This window comes from Pristiophorus japonicus, chromosome 20 (genome assembly GCF_044704955.1).
Source record: "Pristiophorus japonicus isolate sPriJap1 chromosome 20, sPriJap1.hap1, whole genome shotgun sequence".
NCBI classification, from domain to species: domain Eukaryota; kingdom Metazoa; phylum Chordata; class Chondrichthyes; family Pristiophoridae; genus Pristiophorus; species Pristiophorus japonicus.
The window spans coordinates 7,345,092-7,367,628 of record NC_091996.1 but is presented as its reverse complement, the minus strand read 5'-3'; the positions used below and the strand labels follow the sequence as shown (position 1 = coordinate 7,367,628).

General features: G+C 49.9%; 1 protein-coding gene across 3 annotated transcripts in view; it reads left to right on the top strand.

The window, feature by feature from the left end:
• The window catches only part of sh3glb2b (SH3-domain GRB2-like endophilin B2b), a 128,957-nt gene that overhangs the window by 24,039 nt on the left and 82,381 nt on the right, over positions 1 to 22,537 (top strand). For all 3 annotated transcript variants that reach the window (XM_070863720.1, XM_070863719.1, XM_070863718.1), the window contains exon 2: positions 19,530 to 19,671. In XM_070863720.1, the coding sequence (XP_070719821.1) occupies positions 19,530 to 19,671 (142 nt within the window). The remainder of the gene's footprint in view (positions 1 to 19,529; positions 19,672 to 22,537) is intronic.

The following is a 22,537-nucleotide window of genomic DNA, read 5'->3' as shown; positions in this document are numbered from 1 at the left end:
ACACAAAAGGTGGTAGATGTTTGGAGCTCTCTTCCGCAAACGACAACTGATATTAGATCAGTTAATTTTAAGGGATATGGGCCAAAGGCAGATATGTGGAGTTAGATTGCAGATCAACCATGGTCTTATTGAATTGTGGAACAGGCCCGAGAGGCTGAATGGGCGACTCCTGTTCCTATGCTCAATAAAAACATACTGTGAATCTCAGACTTGTACCAGAGTGGGCTCGCCAGAACAATGTGGTTATGCAGCTATATTGTGTCATCGTTCCCCCCACCCTCCCCACCCACTGCCTCTTTTCTCCTGTATTCACACCCTCTCCCAGGCCTCCCTCACTCCGACGATGGGCCCAACTTCCACCAAGTGTGCCGATGGCTCTCCCTCTCCTCCTCTCTTTGCCCCTCCCTGGTTTCCCCTCCAGCCTCCATTCCCTCCAGATTATTACCGCACGTGGGTAAACTGCGGAAACCCCAGCGTTCGGGACTGTGGAGGCTGTTTGAATATCGCTGGTGTGGAAACAACGTCCTTGGGATCCCATTACGTAGAATTTACAGCACCGAAACCAGCCATTCGGCTCAACGGGTCTGTGCCGGTGTTGGTGCTCCACACGAGTCTCCGTTATTTACTTAGCAACTGCTCAGAAAGAAAGGGCTAGAAATTTGGTCCCGCCTGCTTTGGGGCGGTGTCATCGCCGGGGAGCTATCTTTAGCGCTGGGCGATGTCTACCGCCTCAAAGTGGGATATTCAGTTGTATTGCCCCCCCCAAGAGGAGAGTCGAGCTGGAATTTAGAAGGTTAAGGGATGATTTCAAGATACTAAGTAGAAGAGAGAGGGTAGATAGAGAGAAACTATTTCTGCTGGTTGGGGAGTCTAGGACGAGGGGGGCAGAGTCTTTAAAAATTAGAGCCAGATCTTTCAGGAGTGGAATTAGGAAACACTTCTACACACAAAAGGTGGTAGATGTTTGGAACTCTCTTCCGCAAACGACAACTGATATTAGATCAGTTAATTTTAAGGGATATGGGCCAAAGGCAGATATGTGGAGTTAGATTGCAGATCAACCATGGTCTTATTGAATTGTGGAACAGGCCCGAGAGGCTGAATGGGCGTCCCACACTCCTCTTCGGGCGCTAACGGAGCGATAGCGCAGGAGGCCCACTCAATCTGTTGGCACGAGGATGCCGGTATCCTATCGCCTGGAAGCTGAAAATAAAAAATCCCGATGAAAATGTCAATAAACCTCACCCACACTTCCCCCTCGAGTGCAACAAATAAATAGAAGTTGATTAAAGTGAAATTTCAGCCCTTACCTTGCACTCCGGACGATATCTCCCCCCAGGGTCGTCGCTGGACCGACTGTTTTCCCCCGCCGGTCACGGCGCCAGGCGCTACCCGCGGGCGAGAGAGTGAAGTTAGCGAACGGGGGCGTTTCACACCCGATGACGTCACCGAGTGGGCGGGGCTAGCGACCGCAGCACAAACTGTCAGCATCGCCGCTAAACCTTCGCTGAGGTTCACGTCGGGCGCTGACAAACACGGTGCTTAGTACCCTGTTACCGCCCAGGCGCTAACCAACCGAATTTCTCCCCCAAAGACTTGCATTTATATAGCGCCTCGGGCATTTCTGGTGCCAGTGAAGAACTTTTCCAATGGCGTCGACCAATGATCTGCCAGTGCTGAAATGGATTTGCGCGGCAGTGAGATTATTTCTGACTTGTGTGAGCATATCGAGTTGGAAGTGTGGAGCTGTGGAACCTGGGACTCCCAGGGTATTTGTGTGACTAGCGGGCCAGCGCGCTGCACAGAATGAACTCGTGCCTTTCATGGCACTGGATAGGCGAGTCGTAAATCTCCAGAAAATCACCATCTGCCCCATTCTGTTTCTGCGGTGAGTCTTCGAGCAGGACCTGGTTAGAGAACCAGCCACTTCACAACTTCAGCATTTATAATGTCAGGGACGGCCGTTTTAAAAAGAAAGAACTCGCATTTCTATAGCGCACTTCACGACCACCGGATGTCCCAAAGCGCTTTACAGCCAGTGAAGTACTTTTGGAGAGTAGTCACTGTGGTAATGTAGGAAACGCGGCAGCTCAATTTGCGCACAGCAAGCTCCCACACACAGCAATGTGACAATGACCAGATAATCTGTTTTAGTGATGTTGATTTGAGGGATAAATATTGGCCCCAGGACACCGGGGATAACTCCCGAGATAGTGCCACGGGATCTTTTACGTCCACCCGAGAGGGCAGACAGGGCCTCGATTTAACATCTCATCCGAAAGACAAGAGTAGGACTTGCACCCACAACCTTCTGATTTTTAAGGTTTAAAGCTGTCCGCAGCATTGTGTTGTGTTGCCTTTAGTTTTAATAGTAAAAAGCAGAGAGACTGCCAGTTGTCCACATTGGGGGGGAAGGCGGGAGGTGGGGGGGAGGGGGGAAGGGGTGGCCAATTGTTGCACAAAATCCCAAAACCTGATGTCAAAACTCTTATGCCATTGCGAGATTTCTCATTGGGCACTTGTGGCCGTGTGGATATGCAAGGGCTTAATGAGCTCATCACTCGTGATTAGTGCATCATTCCTCTGAGTGATTGAAGGACATCAGTGAGGAGAATGTTGTCGTGTTATAAAATAGAATCGCACAGCACAGGAGGAGGCCATTCGGCCTGCCAGCTCTCAAACAGCTGTCCAATTCCCCGTGCTCTTTCCCCAGATATTACCCTTTTAAGTTGAAATCCAATTCCCTTTTGAAAGTTACTATTGAATCTGCTTCCAGTATCCGTTCAGCACATTCCTGATCACAGCAACTCGCTATGTTTACAAAAAAAAATATTCTCCTCAGCTGCACCTGGGTGTCTTGCCAATTATTTTAAATCTGTGTCCGCCTGGTCACTAACCCTCCTGCCACTGGAAGCAGTTTCTCCTTATTTAGTGTCAGCCCTGGCTCAGTGGGCAGCACACCCGCCTCTGAGTCAGAAGGCTGTGGGTTCAAGTCCCACTCCAGAGACTTGAGCTCATAAATCCAGGCTGACACTCCCAGTGCAGTGCTGAGGGAGCGCCGCACTGTCGGAGGGGCAGTGCTGAGGGAGCGCCGCACTGTCGGAGGGGCAGTGCTGAGGGAGCGCCGCACTGTCGGAGGGGCAGTGCTGAGGGAGCGCCGCACTGTCGGAGGGGCAGTGCTGAGGGAGAGCCGCACTGTCGGAGGGGCAGTGCTGAGGGAGCGCCGCACTGTCGGAGGGGCAGTGCTGAGGGAGCGCCGCACTGTCGGAGGGGCAGTGCTGAGGGAGCGCCGCACTGTCGGAGGGGCAGTGCTGAGGGAGCGCCGCACTGTCGGAGGGGCAGTGCTGAGGGAGCGCCGTACTGTCGGAGGGGCAGTGCTGAGGGAGCGCCGCACTGTCGGAGGGGCAGTGCTGAGGGAGCGCCGCACTGTCGGAGGGGCAGTGCTGAGGGAGCGCCGCACTGTCGGAGGGGCAGTGCTGAGGGAGCGCCGCACTGTCGGAGGGGCAGTGCTGAGGGAGCGCCGCACTGTCGGAGGGGCAGTGCTGAGGGAGCGCCGCACTGTCGGAGGGGCAGTGCTGAGGGAGCGCCGCACTGTCGGAGGGGCAGTGCTGATGGAGCGCCGCACTGTCGGAGGGGCAGTGCTGATGGAGCGCCGCACTGTCGGAGGGGCAGTACTGAGGGAGCGCCGCACTGTCGGAGGTGCCGTCCTTCAGATGAGACGTTAAACCGAGGCCCCGTCTGCTCTCAGATGGACATAAAAGATCCCACGGCACTATTTCAAAGTTATTCCGGTGCCCTTGTCAATATTTATCCCTCTATCAATATAACAAAAACAGATTATCTGGTCATTTTCACATTGCTCTTTGTGGGAGCTTGCTGTGCGCAAATTGGCTGCCGCGTTTCCCACATTACAACAGTGACCACACTCCAAAATTACTTCATTGGCTATAAAGCTCTTTGAGACGTCCGGTGGTCGTGAAAGGCGCTATATAAATCCAATTTTTTCTTTTACTCTTATCAGAACCCCAAATGATTTTTGAACACCTATCAAATCTCCCTTGAACCTTCTCCACTCTAAGGGGAACAATCCCAGCTCCTCCAGTCTCTCTCCATTATTATAATAATCTGTTCTTACACCCCAGTAGTTCACCTCCCGCTAATGGAAATTGAGTCCCTCTTGGCTCGCGGAACCTGTCCTGCTGCTCACCTTGGGTCTGAGCGGCTAGTTTATACCATTATTACCAGTCCATACCTCTAAGGCACGAAATTGGACTGAGGCTGGCTGGTGATGGATAACAGTTACTGTAATATATGCTTACGCTGCTACCTTATTTATCTCAGTGGTGTAGCTTTTGACGTGAAATCTGTTGGTCCTGAACCATCAAACATTTTAGTTTGAAGAAATTGTCCTGACTAAACTGTGTTGAGCAAATCTCGATTTTAATGGAATCTTGTCTTGCCCTTTTTTTTTAATTAACTTCTTTCACCGACCATTTACTAGAAAGGAGTATATTCTCCAATTTATAAATTGAGTCCCACATTTATTTCTCCTCCGATCTGTGGGGGTGTATGCTAGAATGGTTACAGCACAGAAGGAGGCCATTCGGCCCGTTGAGCCCGTGCCGGCTCTCTCCAAGAGCGCTTCAGCCAGTCCCACTTTTCCCACGCCCCCCCCCCCTCCTCATCCCGCTCTTGCCCCGTAGCTCTGCAAATTTTTTTCCTTCAGGTACTTATCCAATTCCCTTTTGAAAGCCACGATTGAGTCTGCCTCTGCCACCCTCTCAGGCCGTGCATTCCAGATCCTAACCACTCGCTGCGTAAAAACGTTTTCCCTCCTATCGCCTCTGGTTCTTCTGCCAGTCGCCTTAAATCTGTGTCCTCTGGTTCTCGAACAGTTTCTCTCCATCTACTGTGTCTCAACCCCTCATGATTTTGAACAACCCCAGCTTCCCCAGTCTATCCACGTAAGTTGCTCATCCCTGGAATCATTCTTGTAAATCTTTTCTGCACCCTCTCTAAGGCCTTCACATCCTTCCTGAAGTGTGGTTTAGACAACGGAGGTGGGGGTGGGGGGGAGGGGGGAGAGGAGAAGGGAGAAGGTTGGGGTGTGGAACGTTGCCGATAGCAGGTGAGAGTTGTTTGGAGCGGGTGGGGGCTCCCTTCGGGAACGACCATCCCGGCAGCTATCTTGTACATGGCCGCCTTCGACCTTGCAAAGGCTTTTGTCACTGTCGACCGCGAGGGTCAATGGAACGTCCTCCTCCGTTTCGGATGCCCCCAAAAAGCTCGTCACCATCCTCCCCCCTGCTCCATGATGACCTGCAGGCTTTGAAGTACTTCATTGGCTGTAAAGCGCTTTGAGACGTCCATTGGTCATGGACGATGAACAGAAGACACCTTAAGTCGCTGGAGATAGATCACCAACGATGTCTCCGCAAGATCCTGCAAATCCCCTGGGAGGACAGGCACACCAACATCAGCGTCCTCGTCCAGGCTAACATCCCCAACATCGAAGCACTGACCACACTCGATCAGCTCCGTTGGGCAGGCCACATAGTTCACATGCCAGACACGAGACTCCCAAAGCAAGTGCTCCACGCGGAGCTCCTTCACGGCAAACGAGCCAAAGGTGAGCAGCGGAAACGTTACAGGGACCACCCTCAAAGCCTCCCTGATAAAGTGCAACATCCCCACCAACACCTGGGAGTCCCTGGCCAAAGACGGCCCTAAGTGGAGAAAGTGCATCCGGGAGGGCGCTGAGCACCTCGAGTCTCGATGCTGAGAGCATGCAGAAACCAAGCGCAGGCAGCGGAAGGAGCGTGCGGCAAACCAGTCCCACTCGCCCCTTCCCCTCAACGACTATCTGTCCCACCTGTGACAGATTCTGTGGCTCTCGTATTGGACTGTTCAGCCACTAAAGAACTCACTTCAGGAATGGAAGTAAGTCCTCCTCAATTCCGAGGGACTGCCTGATGGTGCGGTGACCAGAATTGGACACAATACTTGAGATCGAGCCAGTGTTTTATAAAGGTTCATCAAAACATCTTTGCTTTTGTACTCTAATGCCTCTATTTATAAAACCCAGGATCCCATTTGCTTTAGTAACTTGCCCTGCTGCCTTTGATGATTTGTGCACGTTTACCCCCGGGTCTCTCTGTTCCTGCACCCCCTTTAGTTTATATTGCCTCTCCATGTTCTTGCAGTGTCGGCTGTGGCTCAGTGGGTAGCACACCTGCCTCTGAGTCAGAAGGTTGTGGGTTCAAGTCCCACTCTGGGAACTTGAGCACACAAATCTAAGCTGACACTCCCAGTTCAGTGCTGAGGGAGTGCTGCACTGTCAGAGGTGCCGTCTTTCGGATGAGACGTTAAACTGAGGCCCCGTCTGTTCTCTCGGGTGAATGTAAATGACACTATTTTGAAGAAGAGCAGGGGAGGTAATCCTGGGGCCAATATTTACCCCCTCAATCAACAGCACTAAAAAACAGATTATCTGGTCATTGTCACGTTGCTGTTTGTGGGAGCTTGCTGTGCGCAAATTGGCTGGCGTGTTTCCCACATTACAACAGCGACTACACTCCAAAAGTACTTCATTGGCTGTAAAGTGCTTTGAGGGGTCCGGTGGTCGTGAAAGGTGCTATATAAATGCAAGTCTTTTTCCTACTAAAATGTATCATGTTGCACATTCCTGCATTGAACGTGTCTGCCCATTCCACCAGCCCCTTTATGAAGTACTGGCATGATATAACTTCTCTTCACTTCATATTTCGCTAGATTTCTGCCTGCCCATGGTTGCTGGGAATTGAGCATTGGAAGTGATTTGGTATCCGGGCAAACTCGCGGTGTCCATTGGGGATTTTGCAAAAGTATGTGGCTTGGGTTCAGTGCTGGTCTTCAGTTTGACCTCCAGTGAGAATCCGAGACCAGCTGGAGGATTTAAGCCTTCCTCCCTCCAAGGTGGAATGACCTCATTGAACTTGAATTCTGCTTCCATTGAAGTGATCGGACCGGAGGGGTACCTGAAGACTGATGAAACGTTGAATAAATGGAGGGACTGTAAATGTTGGCAATCTAATAATAATAGAAAGTACTGAACAACCAAAAAAACATAGTAACTCCATCTGCGCCTGGCCAATTTATATCCACCGTCTTTTGGGGATCCAGCAGTGATGTCAGTGTCTCCATCAGTCTTCAAACCATCACCGTGAAAGAAAGAAAGACTTGCACTTATAATAGCACCTTTCCCTGACCCCTGGATGTTCAAAAGGGCTTTACAGCCAATGAAGTACATTTTTGGAGTGTAGTCACTGTTGTAACGTAGAAAAGGCGGCAGCCAATTTGGGCACAGCAAGCTCCCACAAACAGCACTGTGATATGTATGTGTGTAAACCTCACCAATGTGTAAGACTTGCCACTAGGGGGCACACCTGTGGGAGACCTAAGGGTCACCTGTGCACCCTGGGGCAAGCAGGTATAAAAGGTGACTCACCGTGCTGCTTCCCCACTCGAGTCTAAATAAAGAGACCAAGGTCACAACAGTTTGAGCTTGCGATTATAGTCCCGTGGATTTATTCTGAACATAACAATAATGACCAGATAATCTGTTTTTAGTGATGTTGATTGAGGGATAAATATTGGTCCCAGGACACTGGGATAACTCCCCCGTTCTTCTTCAAAATAGTGCCATGGGATCTTTTACATTCACCTGAGAGAGCAGACGGGACCTCGGTTTAACGTCTCATCCGAAAGACAGCACCTCTGACAGTGCAGCGCTCCCTCAGCACTGCACTGGATCGACATGAGCTGACCTGGAGATCTTTTAAGATTGCTCAACATAACCAAAAAAAACAGATTCTCTGGTCATTATCACATTGCTGTTTGTGGGAGCTTGCTGTGCGCAAATTGGCTGCTGCATTTCCCACATTACACCAGCGACTACACTTCAAAAAATAACTTTAATTGGCGGTGAAGCGCTTTGAGACGTCCGGTGGTTGTATAAATCCAAGACTTTCATTGCCTGCACATTCTTCGAGTAAATTGAATAATCTAATTTTTGGCTTCTGGTTGTATCCACTGCCCCCAAGTTGATGCTGGTTGATACTTGTGTCCCTGACTAGCTCTGGAGGATACCTCACATTCAATGACAACCTTTAAGTATTTGCCATTTCACGATTATTCTATTTTGTGAGTGGTTCAAGGAGTTGAACTCTCAAACTCCTGCTGTTGATCTGTTGTAAAGACGTTTCAGTAGCTTGATGTTCCTTGGTTGAGAGTATTGCTGTTAATGTGGGATAAGCCGAAATCTATAACAATGGAAGTTTTCCTATTGTGCAGGAAAATGGAGGGGTTGCGGCAGACTGATGGGGAACCTCTGAGCACGACCTCGACCTCCTCCTCCTCCTCCTCCTCCTCCTCCCTGTGAGCGGAGGAGAAATGGGCAGGAAAGTGCCAGTGGGTATTGGAGGGGCTGGGGCAGGTTAGAGAGAATCGGGGCAGAGTGTCTCTGAGCTGAGAGGGGGTAGGGACGGGACTGCCATCATGAACTGGGGAGGGGAACTGGAGGATGAGCAGATGGTGACCAGTGCTGTACTAATCCAGTTCAGCACTGGCAAGTTCCAAAGCGCATTCACAACAGTCCAGAATTTCTCTAGAAGAAATTAGGGGAAAAATCTCCCAATTTCCCCATCTCGAGTCCTTTTCCCATACAAGCGAGAGCCTTAAATAAGGCCAAGCCCATACCTCACTGCTTTATTATTCCGTAATCGATAAGGGGTTATGGGGAGCGGGCAGGGAAGTGGACCCGAGTCCATGATCGGATCAGCCATGATTGTATTAAATGGCGGAGCAGGCTCGAGGGGCCGTATGGCCTACTCCTGCTCCTATTTGTTATGTTCTGAACACAACGATATTAGCTTTTTGAAGTACATTAATGGAGGTAAAGAACCCAGGTGTGTATGACTAACTCTCTTAGAGCAGGTACAGGGTTAGATTGAAAAATAGCCAAATGATTTTTTGAGTGTTCCTTCTGGGATCTCGCTTTCTGTTCAGCTCCATTACAGGCCTGTACAAATGACGGATCTCGTGTTCAAGTAACAGCTTAATTTAAGAATTCCACCATGCAGTGCTGGGAACGGTTTTGGTTTATGTATTTTTTTTTAAAAGAAGCAACTGTTTGAACAAGCTCCATAAAAGGCTATTTAAAAATGTACAAAGGCGGGCCTGTACACATTAGGCAGCTGATTGTTTGATACTGTAATGTGATGGTACACTCCCGTCTAGTTCATCAGGTGACATTCCAGCTCGTGTATTATTAAGCGCTCCCTGCTCTGTATGAGGTTATAATCACTGGTGCCAGCCTACGTTCCTTAAACAGGCCCTTGTTTGTTTGTGAGACAACCTTGTGAAGCTTTTCCGATTTTTAATCTTGACGTGTTAGTTGTATAATGTCATCTTGACATATTAATTTCGGGGCGAACATAAGAACATAAGAATTAGGAACAGGAGTAGGCCATCTAGCCCCTCGAGCCTGCTCCGCCATTCAACAAGATCATGGCTGATCTGGCCGTGGACTCAGCTCCACTTACCCGCCCGCTCCCCGTGACCCTTAATTCCCTTATCGGGTAAAAATCTATCTATCTGTGACTTGAATACATTCAATGAGCTAGACTCAACTGCTTCCTTGGGCAGAGAATTCCACAGATTCACAACCCTCTGGGAGAAGAAATTCCTTCTCAACTCGGTTTTAAATTGGCTCCCCTGTATTTTGAGGCTGTGCCCCCTAGTTTAAGTCTCTCCGACCAGTGGAAACAATCTCTCTGCCTCTATCTTGTCTATCTCTTTCATTATTTTAAATGTTTCTATAAGATCACCGCTCATCCTTCTGAACTCCAATGAGTAAAGACCCAGTCTACTCAATCTATCATCATAAGGTAACCCCCTCATCTCCGGAATCAGCCTAGTGAATCGTCTCTGTACCCCCTCCAAAGCTAGTATATCCTTCCTTAAGTAAGGTGACCAAAACTGCACGCAGTACTCCAGGTGCGGCCTCACCAATACCCTGTACAGTTGCAGCAGGACCTCCCTGCTTTTGTACTCCATCCCTCTCGCAATGAAGCCTCCAGGGTTGGCCTGGAGTCACCAGGAATTGAAGATTGAGCTCCAGGATACTGCTGCTGGCAACACAGTTTCTTAACCGATAAAGGGATCAGGGGTTATGGGGAGCAGGCAGGGAAGTGGATCCGAGTCCATGATCGGATCAGCCATGATATTAAATAGTGGAGCAGGCTCGAGGGGCCATATGGCCTACTCTTGATCCTATTTCTTACGTTCTTATAATACCCGGGACATAAATCATTAAAATCTTTTGAACAATTTTTTTTGTTAGTTATAAAAATATTGGTGTTGGGAATAAAGGCTGTTTGACTGGCTCCAGAATCATCCAATAGGGTAATGAACATGAGAATTAGAAGCAGGAGTAGGCCATTCGGCTCCTCGAGCCTGCTCCGACATTCAATAAGATCATGGCTGATCTTCTAGAAAGACTTGCATTTTTTTTTTAAGCACCTTTCACAACCACCGGACGTCTCAACGCACTTTACAGCCAATGAAGTACTTTTTGGAGTGTAGTCTCTGTTGTAATGCGGGAAACACAGCAGTCAACTTGCGCACAGCAAGCTCCCACAAACGGCAATGTGATAATGACCAGATAATCTGTTTTTGTTATGTTGATTGAGGGATAGATATTGGCCAGGACACCGGGGATAACTCCCCTGCTCTTCTTCAAAATAGTGGCCACGGTGTCTTTTACGTCCATCTGAGAGAGCAGACGGGGCCTCGGTTTAATGTCTCATCTGAAAACGGCACCTCCGACAGTGCAGCGCTCCCTCAGTGCTGCTCTGGAGTGACAGCCTAGATTTATGTGCTCAAGTCCCTGGAGTGGGACTTGAACCCACGACCTTCTCAGTCTGAGGCAAGTGTGCAGTCCACTGAGCCACGGCTGACACTACCTCAACTCAACTCCACTTTCCTGCACTGTCCCCATATCCCTTGATTCCCTTAATATCCAAAAAGCTATCGATCTCTGTCTTGAACATACTCAGCGACTCAGCCTCCACAGCCCTCTGGGGCAGAGAATTCCAAAGATTCACCACCCTCTGAGTGAAGAAATTTCTCCACATCTCCGTCCTAAATGGCCGACCCCTTATTCTGAGACTGTGACCCCTGGGTTCTAGACTCCCCAGCCCGGGGGAAACACCCACCCTGCATCTACCCTGTCAAGCCCTGCAAGAATTTTTGTATGTTTCAATGAGGAGAGGCTGCTCGCTTTCCGATTGGCCGTGGGAAGACGGGGCACTGCGAGGATGGGTGTGTTGGGTGAGGGGGCGGGGCCAGTGGGTGGTCATGTGATGAAACCTCCAAGAATATGACCAACCAGAGTTGCTGACCGGACATGCTCTCCTCGTCCACAGACACTTTGCCTTAAAATAGGGCCATTTGGCAATGCGTGTATTGACCCATGATGCTTGGCGTTGAAGAAGACACATCACTTTTTTTTGTTCTTGAAGCAATACAACTGGAGGTTCCCTGTGCTGAGCGCTGCACCGAGCCACAGTACCGGCAGTCCAGAAACTTGCCCCTCCTTCTGTCTTTCGATATGTCTGGTCCAGTGACCTGATGTAACTGAGAATTCACTTTTTTAAAAGATCGCATACGGCATTATAGCAAACGGGACTGTTACACTGACTGGGTGCAGCTCTGTCCCAATGTACAGACCGAGAACTGAGTCTGGAATCCACATTCCTAAATATGAAACGTTATTAAAACTATAAATAGTTGTAGTTTTATAGTGAAATCTTTTTTAATTAAAAATCCTGAATTCTGGAAACCACAATTGCAGGGGACCGGGCTAATTAATGGTAACCGTGGTAAAGCTGCTGTTAGCTTTTTCCCCAACTGCAGCTCTCTTTCTTTCTCTCTCTCTCTCTCTCTTTGTCTCTCTCTCTCTCTCTCTCTCTCTCTCTTTGTCTCTCTCTGTCTCTCTGTCTGCCTGTCTGTCTCTGTGTGTTTGTGTGAGTGTCTTTTTAAAAAAAAACATAGGTTTCTCTAAACAGAACCATGGTTGGTAACCAATGACGAGATCCCAGTGCTCGGTACCCTTTGTGATACGTCCTTACTATACAGTACAAATGCACACGAGGCCCATACTAGAGAGAAGGTCACTCTGTGACCAGTGACCTTTATTCCAGCACTGAAGTGAAGGTGGGTGGAGCTTCCCCTTTTATACCTGAAAGTCCAGGTTAGGAGTGTCTCCCACAAGTTCACCACCTAGTGGTCAGTGTTCTCACGGTGTACAACTTAAGTCAGTTTATACATGGATTACAACGACAGTTGAATACATGACATCACCTCCCCCCCCCCCCCCCCCACAAAGTCTTATTGGGATCACAGGTTGAGTCTCTCTGGTGGTTTACGCTCCCTTGTAGAGCGCCTGAGTTGGGGCTCCGGTTGTTGGGCGCTGGCCTGAGTGTCTGCTGTTTGCAGTGCCTCAGGCCTGTCCGGGCTGCCCACAGTGACTGGGCTCTCCTCCCTTTGGTTCCGGTGTTCGGTCACCTGTGGTGGAGTGAACTCTACATCGTGTTCTTCCTCTGCTTCTTCTATGGGGTTGCTGAACCTCCTTTTTGCTTGATCCACGTGTTTGCGGCAGATTTGTCCATTGGTAAGTTTAACTATCAGAATCCTATTTCCCTCTTTGGCAATCACAGTGCCTGAGAGCCACTTGGGCCCTGCAGTGTAGTTGAGGACAAAGACAGGGTCATTGACATCAATACATCGCACCCTCGCATTCCCGTCATGGTAGTCACATTGTGACCGGCGCCTGCTCTCAACAATTTCTTTCATGGTGGGGTGTACAAGGGATAACCTGGTTTTGAGCGTCCTTTTCATTAGCAGCTCTGCGAGTGGAACCCCTGTGAGCGAGTGTGGTTAGGATCTATAGGCCAACAAGAGGCGTGATAAGCGGCTTTGTAGGGAACCCCCTTGGATTCTGAGCATCCCCTGTTTGATTATCTGCACTGCTCGTTCTGCCTGACCGTTTGAGGCCGGCTTGAACAGTGCCGTTCTGACATGGTTGATACCATTTCCTGCCATGAAGTCCTCGAATTCAATGCTTGTAAAGCACGGGCCATTGTTGCTGACCAAGACGTCTGGTAGACCATGGGCGGCGAACATTGCCCGTAGACTTTCTACCGTGGCAGAGGATGTGCTTGAATTGAGAATGTCTCACTCAATCCATTTGGAGTAGGCGTCGACTACAACCAAAAACATTTTCCCCATGAAAGGACCTGTGTAGTCCACATGGATGCATGCCCATGGCTTGGTGGGCCAGGACCAGGGGCTAAGGGGCTTCCCTGGGCGCATTGCCCAGCTGGGCACACGTGTTGCACCTGCGAACACACAGTTCCAGGTCTGCATCTATCCCTGGCCACCAAACGTGTGACCTGGCAATTGCCTTCATCATGAGAATGCCCGGGTGCTCATTGTGGAGTTCTCGGATGAACGCCTCTCTGCCCATCTGGGGCATGACTACGCGGTTTCCCCACCGTAGGCAATCGGCCTGAATCGAGAGTTCATCCTTGCGCCTGTGAAATGGTTTGAATTCCTCAGGGCATGCCCCGTACGTGGCTGCCCAGTCCCCATTCAGGACACATTTCTTGACTAAAGACAGTAGCAGGTCTCTATTTGTCCAGACTTTGATCCGACGGGCTGTCACGGGTGAGCCTTCGCTTTTGAAAGCTTCAACAGCCATGACCATCTCAGCAGTATGCTCGGTTGCCCCCTCAGTGGTGGCTAGTGGGAGCCTGCTGAGTGCATTGGTGCAGTTTTCAGTGCCCGGTCTGTGCCGAATTGTATAGTCATAGGCGGTTAATGTGAGTGCCCACCTCTGTATGCGGGCCGACACATTTGCATTTATGGCCTTGTTGTCGGCCAAAAGGGACGTTAGGGGTTTGTGATCTGTCTCCAGCTCAAATTTCCTGCCAAACAGGTACTGGTGCATTTTCTTTTCCACATACACACATGCGAGCGCCTCCTTTTCTACCATCCCGTAGCCCCTTTCTGCCTGGGACAGACTTCTGGAGGCATAAGCTACCGGCTGTAACTGACCCTTGGCATTGACATGCTGCAACACACACCCGACACCATAGGACGACGCATCGCACGTTAAAACAAGTTTCTTACATGGGTCATATAGCGTTAACAGATTGTTAGAGCACGCAATTTGTTATGCTCCATCAAAAGCCCTTTCCTGGCTGTCCCCCCAGACCCATTCGTGACCTTTGCGTAGGAGCACGTGTAGCGGCTCTAGCAGCGTGCTCAATTTGGGAAGAAAGTTACCAAAATAGTTCAGGAGTCCCAGAAACGAACGCAGCTCCGTCGTGTTACGGGATCTGGGTGCTCTCTGGATCGCTTCCGTTTTGGACACAGTAGGGCTGATCCCGTCTGCTGCTACCCTCATCTCCAGGAATTCTACCTCTGGAGCTAGGAAGACGCACTTCGCCTTTTTCAGTCGCAGACCTACCCGGTCCAGTCTGTGTAGCACCTCCTCCAGGTTGTGGAGGTGTTCTTCAGTATCGCAACCCGTGATGAGGATGTCGTCTTGAAAAACCATCGTCCTTGGAATCGACTTGAGGAGGCTTTCCATATTTCGTTGGAAGATCGCGGCGGCCGAGCGAATCCCGAACGGACATCTGTTGTACTCAAACAACCCCTTGTGTGTCGTGATGGTGGTCAGCTTCTTCGACTCACTCGCCAGCTCCTGGGTCATGTAAGCTGAGGTCAGGTCCAATTTTGAAAAAATTTTGCCACCGGATAGTGTCGCAAAGAGGTCCTCCGCTCTCGGTCGCGGGTACTGGTCTTGGAGTAACACCCGATTGATGGTGGCCTTGTAATCATCACATATCCTGACCGACCCATCTGCCTTGAGCACCGGCACAATCGGGCTCGCCCAGTGACTGAATTCGACTGGCGAGATGATGCCTTCCCTCAGCAGGCGGTCCAATTCGCCTTCTATCTTTTCCCGCATCACGTACGGCACCACTCTGGCCTTGTGGTGTACTGGCCTGGCGTCCGGGTTTATATGAATCATTGGTCTCTATGAAAGTGCTGATGCCAGGTTGAAATAGTGAGTCAAATTTGTCCAGGACCTGTGAGCATGATATTCGCTCCGCAGAAGAAATTGCATTGACATCGCCCCATTTCCAGTTCATGACAGCAAGCCAACTCCTCCCCAGCAGTGCGGGACCGTCCCCCGGGACAATCCAGAGTGGCAACCTGTTCTCCGAATCTTTGTGGGTCACGACTACCATAGCGCTGCCTAGCACCGGAATGATCTGCTTTGTGTATGTCCGTAGCTGTGCATCAATCGCCAATAATTTTGGCCTCCTGGCCTTGGACGCCCACAACTTGTCGACTATTTGATACTCATCAGGGACTGGCTGGCCCCCGTGTCTAGCTCCATTAATACTGGGATGCCATTGAAGAGCATTTTCATCATTATCGGTGGCGTCCTGGTGTATGAACTGTATACGTGCTCCACATGAACTCGCTGAACTTCAGCTTCCAGCGATTTCCCCCAGTATTCATTTGGCCCCGTAGGGCTTACATCGGGCCCGGCCTCCTCGTACATCAACCTGGCTGCAGGCTTCCTGCACATACGCACCAAGTGACCGTTGACGTTGCAATTTCTGCAGGTATATTGCTGATGCCCGTAAGCTCTGGCTGTGTGTTTGCCTCCACACCTCCAACATGAGCCGTTGTTGGAAACAAAAGGTCCGTTACCAGTCGATCGTCTCTGTAACTGTCCTTAAACACACCATTGACAGGTGTTGATGGCCGCATTGTCCCTTGCGATGGCATGAATCGCCATTCAGCTAGCCATTGTCTCTGTTGAATTCTCCCTTTGGGTTCGACTACCTGCTCGGGCATGTCCGATTGCCCCTGTCTGTCTGGAGAACTGTGTGCCGTGTTAACAATGTTGACTCCCTGTCCATTTGCTGCATTTAAACCAAGATTTTTGTCAAACATCATTCTGGTCTCTTCCTCCCCTGAGATAAATGTCTGGGCCATCAAAGCCGCCGTTTCCAAGGTCAAGTCTTTGGTCTCGATCAGTTTCCTGAAAACCCCAGCGTGCCCGATGCCCTCAATAAAAAAAAGTCTCGCAGCATCTCCGCTCTGCATGCATCTGGGAACTTATATAGGCTCGCCAGTCGCCGGGGGTCTGCCACGAAGTCTGGAACGCTTTGCCCTTCTCACCGCCGGTGCGTGTAAAACCGGTGTCTCGCCATGTGCATGCTGCTCGCCGGTTAAAAGTGTTCCCCGATCAACTTACTGAGCTCTTCAAAAGTCTTGTCCGCCAGCTTCTCTGGCGCTAGAAGGTCCTTCATCAGGGAGTACGTCCTGGATCCACAAACCATCAGGAGATGAGCCCTGCGTTTGTCGGCCGAATCCTGTCCCAACCATTCCTTAGTGACAAAACTTTGCTGTAGTCTCTCAATAAAATCGTCCCAATCATCACCAACACAGTACCTCTCGTCTGTGCTGCTAGTGGCCATGCTCACGTGGTTTAAATCCCAGTTTCTCGTCGCCAATGATACGTCCTTACTATAAAGTATAAATGCACGCGAGGCCCATACTAGAGAGAAGGTCACTCTGTGACCAGTGACCTTCATTAGCCAGCACCGAAGTGATGAAGGAGGGTGGGTGGAGCTTCCCCTTTTATACCTGAAAGTCCAGGTTAGGAGTGTCTCCCACAAGTTCACCACCTAGTGGTCAGTGTTCTCTCGGTGTACAACCTAGGTCAGTTTATGCATGGATTACAATGACAGTTGAATACGTGACACTTTGGTACCTTGGCCTTTTGCCCTTCCCTGTTTTCCACTGCTCCTCCATCGGCAGCCTCGGCCCCAAGCTCTGGAATTCCCTCCTTAAACCTTTCTACCTTTCTCTTCCTTTTAAGATGCTCCTCAAAACCTACCTCTTCGACCACTTGCCTTAATATCTCCTTACCCAGCTCGGTGTCTAATTGTGTTTGATAATCACTCCTGTGAAGCACCTTGGGATGTTTTACTACGTTAAAGGCGCTGTATAAATGCAAGTTGTTGTAGCGGGTCTATCAGGCATGGATATTTGACATTGGGCAGTATTGATCAGTCAGCGGACTGAGGATACGAGAATTAACACTGACTCTGGATTGTGTTGGTGTTACATGTAAACAAGGACCTGTGCCCCGGACCCCAGCATGTGTTGGAGTTCTCGGTACAATTGGGGACTTACATTGGGCTGATTTTAAACACTTTCTCCTCTCCATCTCCTAGTCTCCCGTTGATGGGGTGATTGGGTAGCTGGACCAGATAACCTGCCCCTGGCGATTACCCATCCTGCTGTTGTGACTTCCCAGAGCCGGGAGCGGGAAGCTCCCTGTGGGTCCAGCCTGAGACTCCCCCAGACGTGTGGCCTTTGGAATTTGCCAGGGGCAGAGGGTCAGTGTTAAACTGCAATCCGCAGACAGCAGAAATGAAGATGACTTTTTTTTTACATCCAATCATCTGGGGCAGAGGAGCTCACATTTCGAGAAAGAGAGAGAAGCCCAAACCCTTTCTGCAGCTTCCTCCTGAACCGATGGCTTGTGACAGAGAGCGGTGGGGTACCGGCCTGTCTCCACAAGCTTCAGCTCAAAGGCTATAGTCTCTCGCTTATTTTAAGCTCAAAACTTCATGGGATGTGGTAGCAGACATTTAACATAGGAGCAGTAATCCACGTTTCTGTTCCGCTCGCTCTGTCTCTCTGTCCCTCCCTCCCCCTCTCTCTCTCTCTCTCTCTCTCTTTCTCTCTCTCTCTGTCCCTCCCTCCCCCTCTCTCTCTGTCCCTCCCTCCCCCTCTCTCTCTGTCCCTCCCTCCCCCTCTCTCTCTGTCCCCTCCCTCCCTCCCTCTCTCTCTGTCCCCTCCCTCCCTCCCTCCCTCCCTCTCTCTCTCTGTCCCCTCCCTCCCTCCCTCTCTCTCTGTCCCCTCCCTCCCTCCCTCCCTCTCTCTCTCTCTCTCTCTCTCTCTCTCTGTCCCTCCCTCCCCCCCCTCTCTCTCTGTCCCTCCCTCCCTCCCCCTCCTCCCCCTCCCTCCCCCTCTCTCTCTGTCCCTCCCTCCCTCTCTCTCTCTCTCTTGTATATATGTCTGTCTGTCTCTCTGTCTGTGTGTGTCTCTCTCTCTCTCATGTATGGATGTAAACCTCACCAATGTGTAAGACTTGCCACTAGGGGGCACACCTGTGGGAGACCTAAGGGTCACCTGTGCACCCTGGGGCAAGCAGGTATAAAAGGTGACTCACCGTGCTGCTTCCCCACTCGAGTCTAAATAAAGAGACCAAGGTCACAACAGTTTGAGCTTACAATACAGTCTTGTGGATTTATTCTGAACATAACACTCTCTGTGCCTGTCTCTCTCTCTCTCTCTCTCTCTCTCTGTCTATCTCTCTGTCTATCTCTCTGTCTGTCTCGCTCGCTCTCGCTCTCTGTCTCTCTCTGTCTCTCTTCTCTTTCTGTCTTTTTTTTCCTTTCCTTCTTTATTCTCTGTCTGCCTGTTTCTTTCCTGTCTCAGTATGTGGATCATTCTGTGCGTTGTGTTGTAGGACTCGCGCCCCCACCCCCCCCACATCTCCTTTTTGATTTACAAACTGTCCCTTTTTTATTAAAATGAAACGGAGATAATTTTTAAAATCATGAATATATTATTAGTCATTTGGTTGCTTTGCCAGTACCTGTAGAATTTTGGCTATGAAGAAAGATTGGATAGGCTGGGGTTGTTTTCTTTGGAACAAAGGCTGAGGGGAGACCTTTTATTGAGGTGTATAAAACTATGAGGGGCCTAGTTAGAATGAATAGGAAGGACCTATTTCCCTTAGCAGAGAGGTCAACAACCAGCAGGCATAGATTTAAAGTAATCGGTAGGGGCTTTGAGGAGAATTATTTTCACCCAGAGGGCGGTGAGGGTCTGGAACTCACTGCCTGAAAGGGTGGTAGAGGCAGAAACCCTCACCACATTTAACAAGTACTTGGATGTGCATTTAAAGTGCCGTAACCTACAGTGCTACGGACCGAGAGCGGGGGAAAGTGGGATTAGGCTGGGTAGCTCTTTGTCGGCCGGCGTGGACACGATGGGCCGTAAATCTCTGATTCTATACCCAGTGATTTTCAGACTAAGACCAGGTCGACACTGAGCCTGTTGCTCGATGAGCGCGATGATTCGTGACGGACTATGAATTACCAGCCAATGTTTATTAGAAACATAGAAACATAGAACACAGATGCAGGAGTAGGCCACTCGGCCCCTCGAGTCTGCACCGCCATTCAATAAGATCATGGCTGATGACGGGTTCTTCACCAGTCACTGGTGCAGGGTGGGGTTGATTGAGGGTTCAAGTGTTACCTGTGCCTCGGTTTGTCCTCTCTTGACGCAGTGTGTCTCTCCTGTGTTTTCCCCTCCCCCAGTTCACCGAGGAGAAGCTCGGGCAGGCGGAGAAGACCGAGCTGGATGCGCACTTTGAGAATCTCCTGAGCAGGGCAGACAGCACCAAGAACTGGACGGAGAAGATCCTGCGGCAGACCGAGGTCTTGCTCCAACCCAACCCAAGTAAGGTCGATGGGGGGGGGATTTGTAATACAGAGCGCCACCTCAGTGGACTGCAGCTCCACCCAGTGGCCTACTGCAGTAATGCAGCCATTGCTGTAAATACAACAAAGGCACCAGGTGACCGGTCACCTGACCAGGTCGTGTGTTGAGAGCCGTCTTGTAGTCTGTGTGTTTGTGATGTGGGAGAGAATGTGCCACAGTGTTCATTCTGCCACTTTACTGCTTGCTGCCGCTCAACCTTTCAAACACATTGAAGGGTCTAAATTCGGTTATGGATGCCGCGCGCAGGAGGCAGCTAACGGGCAGCAAAGTCCTACCGTTATCAGTAAGCAGCGTCGACGCCTCGGACCTGAATTCAGTCGGCTCTTTGGCTGAGGCGCCAAGAGTCAACGCCGTGCCGGCTAACGCCACCCGCGTGGTGACGTCATCCAGCGTGTAACAAAGCCTCTGTCGCGACATTTGCTTTGTTCGGCGGCCGTACAGCCAGGAAAAAGTTGTCATAAAAGAGCGAATCGCCCAGAAAGGAAGGTAAGTTTTTCTCTCTTCTTCTTCTTTTTTTTTTTTATTTCTGCATGTTTTCATTAGTTTTAAGAGTGGGGGAAAAATGTGTGCGTGGATCGGAGAGGTTTTAGTTCTTTTTGTTTTTTTTCCTTGTTTTTTTTTTTTCCCCCTCGCCTGGCCTTCCATCGGCCTTCTGAGCTCCCGCCCGAGGGAGAATGTGCAACGCCACGTTTTAGCGCTGCTCGCTCTCCTTTGGGCGTGAAAACTGAATTTGGGACTTTGAGGCTGCGTCTAACGCCCGGCGGTAAAATCTGCACTCGGCCGGAGACACCGCCTCAGAAACGGAGGGACCAAACTTCCGACCCCTTCGAACCTTGACGGGATGTGACTGGAGTTGGCCGCACCCAAGACAGGAGGCAAATTGGGAAACACTTCTTCACACGCAGGGAGACGGAAGTGTGCAACTCCCTCTCCACAAGTAACAGTCGATGCTGGCTCAATCAATCGTTTTAAGTTGGAGATTGATGGGTCTTTGCTAGACGAGGGTATAAAAGCAGATGGAGCCAAGGCAAGATGGAGTTGAGGTAAAGATTAGCCGCGATCTCATTGAACGGTGGAACAGGCTCGAGGGGCTGAATGGCCTGCTCCTGTTCCCATGTTCCGGACAGGAGTAGGTGAAGAGGATCGAAATGTCATTTGTTTTTTTTTTTAGGGCGTTGGTGGTTGTAAAATTTGACACTGAAATTGCTTTTCGAACAGATTTAAGGTGATTGGCAAAAGAACCAGAGGCGACATGAGGAAAAATGTTTTTACGCAGCAAGTGGTTAGCATTTGGAATGCACTGCCTGATAGAGTGATAGACACAGATTCAATAGTAGCCTTCAAAAGGAAATTGGATAAAATTGCAAGGATATGGGGAAAGAGCAGGGGAGTGGGACTAACTGGAATCATCATAACCGAAACCTAACCTGGTTAGACTCCACAAATCCATAATTCACCTTTCCCAGTGACTACACGACGAAAAGTACTTCATCGGCTGTGAAACACTTTGGGATGTCCGGAGAACATAAGAAATAGGAGCAGGAGTTGGCCATTTGGACCCTTGAGCCTGCTCCACCATTCAATGAGATCACGGCTGAAATTCGACCTCAGCACCACTTGCCTGCACTGTCCCCATATCGCTTGATTCCTTTGATATCCAAAAATCTATGGACCTCTGTCTTGAATACACTCAACGACCGAGCCTCCACAGCCCTCTGGGGGAGAGAATTCCAAAGATTCACAACACTCTGATTGAAGACATTTCTCCTCATCTCAGTCCTAAATGGCCAACCCCTTATTCTGAGACTGTGACCCCTGACATGGATAGAGAACTGGTTGGCAGACAGGAAGCAGAGAGTCGGAATAAACGGGTCCTTTTCAGAATGGCAGGCAGTGACCAGTGGGGTGCCGCAGGGTTCAGTGCTGGGACCCCACCTATTTACAATATACATCAATGATTTAGATGAAGGAATTGAATGTAATATCTCCAAGTTTGCAGATGGCACTAAGCTGGATGACGGTGTGAGCTGTGAGGAGGATGCTAAGAGGCTGCAGGGTGACTTGGAAAGGTTAGGTGAGTGGGCAAATGCATGGCAGATGCATATTAATGTGGATAAATGTGAGGTTATTCACTTTGGTGGCAAAAACAGGAAGACAGAATATTATCTGAATGGTGACAGGTTAGGAAAAGGGAAGGTGTAACGAGACCTGGGTGTCATGGTACATCAGTCATTGAAGTTTGGCATGCAGGTACAGCAGGCGGTGAAGAAGGCAAATGGCATGTTGGCCTTCATAGCTAGAGGATTTGAGTATAGGAGCAGGGAGTCTTGATGCAGTTGTACAGAACCTTGATGAGGCCACACCTGGAATATTGTGTTCAGTTTTGGTCTCCTAATTTGAGGAAGGATGTTCTTGCTATTGAGGGAGTGCAGCGAAGGTTCACCAGATTGATTCCCGGGATGGCAGGACTGATGTACGAGGAGAGAGTGGATCGACTGGGCCTGTATTCACTGGAGTTTAGAAGAATGAGAGGGGATCTCATAGAAACATATAAAATTCTGACGGGATTGGACAGGTTAGATGCAGGAAGAATGTTCCCGATGGTGGGGAGTTCCAGAACCAGGGGGTCACAGTCTAAGATTAAGGGGTAAACCATTTAGGACCCAGATGAGGAGAAACTTCTTCACTCGGAGAATTGTGAACCTGTGGAATTCTCTACCGCAGAAAGTTGTTGAGGCCAATTCGTTGGACATATTCAAAAGGGAGTTAGAAGTGGCCCTTACGGACAAAGGGATGAAGGAGTATGGAGAGAAAGCAGGAAAGG